A 3,361-nucleotide genomic window follows, 5' to 3' on the forward strand; every position below is an offset into this window, starting at 1 on the left:
AGATCGGTGGGGGGGGGACCCCAGGACTGGGAGCACTGGGAGGGGCTGGACTGGAGACCCTGGGACTGGGAGAACTGGGGGCACTGGGAGAAGTAGGAGAACTGGGGTAGCATGGACTGGGAGAACTAGGGACATTGGGAAGGGCTGGACTAGAGACCCCAGGACTGGGAGCACTGGGAAGGGCTGGCCTGGGAGAAGTGGAGGCACTGGGAGGGGCTGGACTGGGAGAACTGGGGGCACTGGGAGAAGTAGGAGAACTGGGGTAGCATGGACTGGGAGCACTGGGCGGGCGGGGCCGTCACTCACCCGTGGCCAGGGCGCAGCCCAGCAGCCGCTGCCAGCTCATGTGCGCCGCCGGGGCGGGGAGCCGGGATCCCCGGGGAAGCCCCGCCCCGCGCGGCGTCATCCGGCCGCGACACCCACCTCCTGGTTACGTCATCACCCCGCGACTGCCGCGGAGACGCCGCGCGTGCCGGGCGGCGCGGAGTGATGACGCGACGGCCTAGCGCGCCGCCCGCCTCGAGTGCGGTTCAAGCTCCCCGGGCCCAACCACTGTGCGCGTGGTAGGTGTGGGGGGGGCGCTCGGGCCGGACCATTATGGGCGGAGCAGAGGGGTGAGGGTGTGGGACGGGGCGGCCCCTGCAGGGGTCAGGCCGGGCTGGGGCAGGAGTAGCAGCAGCTCGGACTGTACCATTATGGAGTGTGGGGGGGGGAGCTTCAAGGGCAGAGTGGGGGGGACAGGAACAGTTCGGACGAGACCATTCTGGAGTGTGCGGGGGGGGTACAGCTTCAAGGGTCATACTGTCAGAGGAGGGGGAGCAGGGCTGGACCATTATGGTGTTAGAGGGGAGCAGCCTCGAGGGCTGAACCATTAGGGGAGGAGGGAGGGGCAACTTTGAGGGCCAGACCATCATGGAGGAAGAGGAGTCAGGAACAAACCATTATGGAATTGGGAGGGGGTAGCTTCTAGGGCCAGACCATCATGGAGGAGGGGAGTCAGAAACAAACCATTGGGAGGGGGCAGCTTCAAGGGCCAGACCATCATGAGGGGGGCAGGAAGCAGTAGGAATACACCATTATGGAGCTGGGGGGGAGGGGTAGCTTCAAGGGTCACACCATCATGGAGGAGGGGGGAGGAACAGTTTAGACCAGACCATTATGGAATGGGGCAGCTTAAAGGGCCAGACCATTATGGAGGAAGGGAAGGAAGCAGCCGGGCGGAGGGGGGGGAGCTTCCAGGGCTAGACCATTAGTAATCATGGAGGGGGGCAGTGGTGAGGGCGGGACTGTAAGGGGGTGGTCCCTTGTGCAGCTGGGCCTGCCCCTGCCCCTGCCCCTGCCCCTGGCTCTGTGGGGTGTGACACAGGGCAGTTCAGGGCACTTGGGGCTGCGGGAAGTCTCTGCCGTGGCTCCCCTTGCCTGCTGCAGCAAGGCCCCGGGGGCTTGGCACAGGCAGGCAGGAACCCCATGGCTTAGGGCTTCCCGAATGAGGCCGGCAAAAACCCACCACGGTCCTACGGCCTTGTGTGCAGGAGCACCCCTGAGCCTGTCCTACAGATGTGATGTGGCAGGTTTGGGGCAAGGTCTCTGCCGGCTGCGGAGGCGTTTGCCTCTCGCATCCTGGGGCTGGCGCTGTGTAAATCCGAACGGCTGGAAGATGACCGCGTGCCAGACACGGGACATGTGCAACTGTGGTCTCGCACTGTAAAGGGGTTTGGAACATGACCCGGGATCATCTCGCGCCCCACAGCTGTGATGAGATGCTGATCGTGGGCTCAGACCCACAGCGGTTTTCTCCTGACGGAGGACAGGAGGCTTCAGGCAGCTGCCTGCATTTCCCTGCTGTCCAGAGCTTTGTACCCATCCTTGGCCTATGAGAGGAGATGGGAGCTACTCTCAAGGAAGGAGAGCAGGGTTTTAGCTGGGCTTTGCTGCTGCTGCTGCTTGTATTATGGCAGCAGAGCACCCGGCGTAACTCTTTCTGCAGGAGTTCACTCCTGCCAGTCGCACCAGATAGTCTTGTCTCCGTCATAGAGTCCGGTGTGATCATCTTTCATCAGCCAGAAAACTGCTGTCCTCTGGCAAGCAGTGGCCCCTAGGTATGAGCCACCTTCCAGATCCGTTTGGGAAGCTTATGCTCCCGAAGCTTAGTAATAAAACCTGATGAAGACTTGGAAAAACTTGCTGGTTGCCAATGAGAAGTGTTGCCACACAACGGCCACTAGAAATAGCGCCTGCTAGTAGCCACGTGCCAGTGCCCTGGTTCTGCATTGCTCTGAGGGGCTGTTGCTGTTACGTGGAGGGTCCTCTGAGCACGCAGTACTGTCCAGGGTATGTTTCCAGGGGAAATGTTGCTGCTGAGAGGTGCTGCTCACATCAGGTGTCACTGCCAGTATGCTGGATGCTTGCTTGCACTGTCCTGTCTGCCCCCTCTTGCACCCTGGGTCTCTGTTTTAGTTGATTTTTACCCCATTGCTAGCTGAAAAATCAGGGAAGGCAAAGCACAAATTGGCCTGCCCTGAGATGAACGCTCCTGCTTCTGCCATTCTGCAGGGAGAGAGGTGAGTCTGACCACTCAGAGCAATCCCTTTCTCCAGTTTGTCATCTTGCAGTGCTTTCTAGAAGGCTAAAGGAAAAGATCACTCAGAGACGCACCGGGGGGTGTGTGGGTTTTGTTTCGTCCTTTTTTAAGTTTTAAGTGATCCAAGTGAAGACTTAAGGAAATACCACTTGGCTTAAGCCATCTCCTTTTGGTCTCTTTGGTCATCAGGTTATTGTCAACAAGGAGAGCGCGTCCCAAGAGGCAGCGTAGAAATCCCATCGCTGCCCTGAGGAACTTCATGGAGTAGAGTCGAAGCGAAATCTGACTGGGTTTTGCAGGCATGTGCCTCATCCATTTGGGCCCCTTCTCTTCTTCAGTCATTGCCAGGACCAGCATGGCAGCAGTAAGCAGGAGCCTGAGGTAAGCTTTGCACTCGCATCTGGCAGGTTGGCTGATTTGGGGACTCATCTTGCATGATCTCTGAACAGAGATGCTGGCCCCCAGCTGCTTGCAGAAGGCATTTGGCACTTCGGAAGATCAAGCCACAAATTGTGCTTGTGTTTATTGTTAGGACAGGGTCCCCTCTCTCAACCCTCGGTCCGTAGGAGCATTCACTTGAGTTGCACATTGAAACCAAGTCTCTTGTATTAGGAGATAACCTGATTGTCAAGGTGGTTAAGGAAAAAATCCCCCTCAGGACCAGGTTTGTGGTGGAAGTGCCATTCCTTGGGACTTCGGGTTTTCTCCCTCTCTAGCGTATGACAGATTATTCTTACGTGGTGCTTGGGGGCAGGCCCGTGAGCTCTTTCTCCTGAAGGA

General features: G+C 58.4%; 2 protein-coding genes across 4 annotated transcripts in view; one reads left to right on the forward strand and one right to left on the reverse strand.

Annotated features, from left to right (window-relative positions):
* GUK1 (guanylate kinase 1) overlaps nt 1-439 on the reverse strand; it is a 27,912-nt gene extending 27,473 nt beyond the window's left edge. The window contains exon 1 of one of the 2 annotated variants that reach the window (XM_006030069.3): nt 307-439. In XM_006030069.3, coding sequence (XP_006030131.2) covers nt 307-406 — 100 coding nt within the window. In that variant the 5' untranslated portion in view covers nt 407-439. The remainder of the gene's footprint in view (nt 1-306) is intronic. The other variant, XM_025211613.1, reaches the window with a different exon arrangement.
* Nucleotides 430-3,361, forward strand: part of MRPL55 (mitochondrial ribosomal protein L55) — a 4,633-nt gene continuing 1,701 nt past the window's right edge. Inside the window, exons 1-2 of one of the 2 annotated variants that reach the window (XM_006030068.3) lie at nt 430-563; nt 2,771-2,962. In XM_006030068.3, coding sequence (XP_006030130.1) covers nt 2,883-2,962 — 80 coding nt within the window. In that variant the 5' untranslated portion in view covers nt 430-563; nt 2,771-2,882. Of the gene's footprint in view, nt 564-2,448; nt 2,562-2,770; nt 2,963-3,361 lie in introns of those variants that run through there. The other variant, XM_025211615.1, reaches the window with a different exon arrangement.

This window comes from Alligator sinensis, unplaced genomic scaffold (assembly GCF_000455745.1).
Source record: "Alligator sinensis unplaced genomic scaffold, ASM45574v1 scaffold1398_1, whole genome shotgun sequence".
NCBI classification, from domain to species: Eukaryota; Metazoa; Chordata; order Crocodylia; family Alligatoridae; genus Alligator; species Alligator sinensis.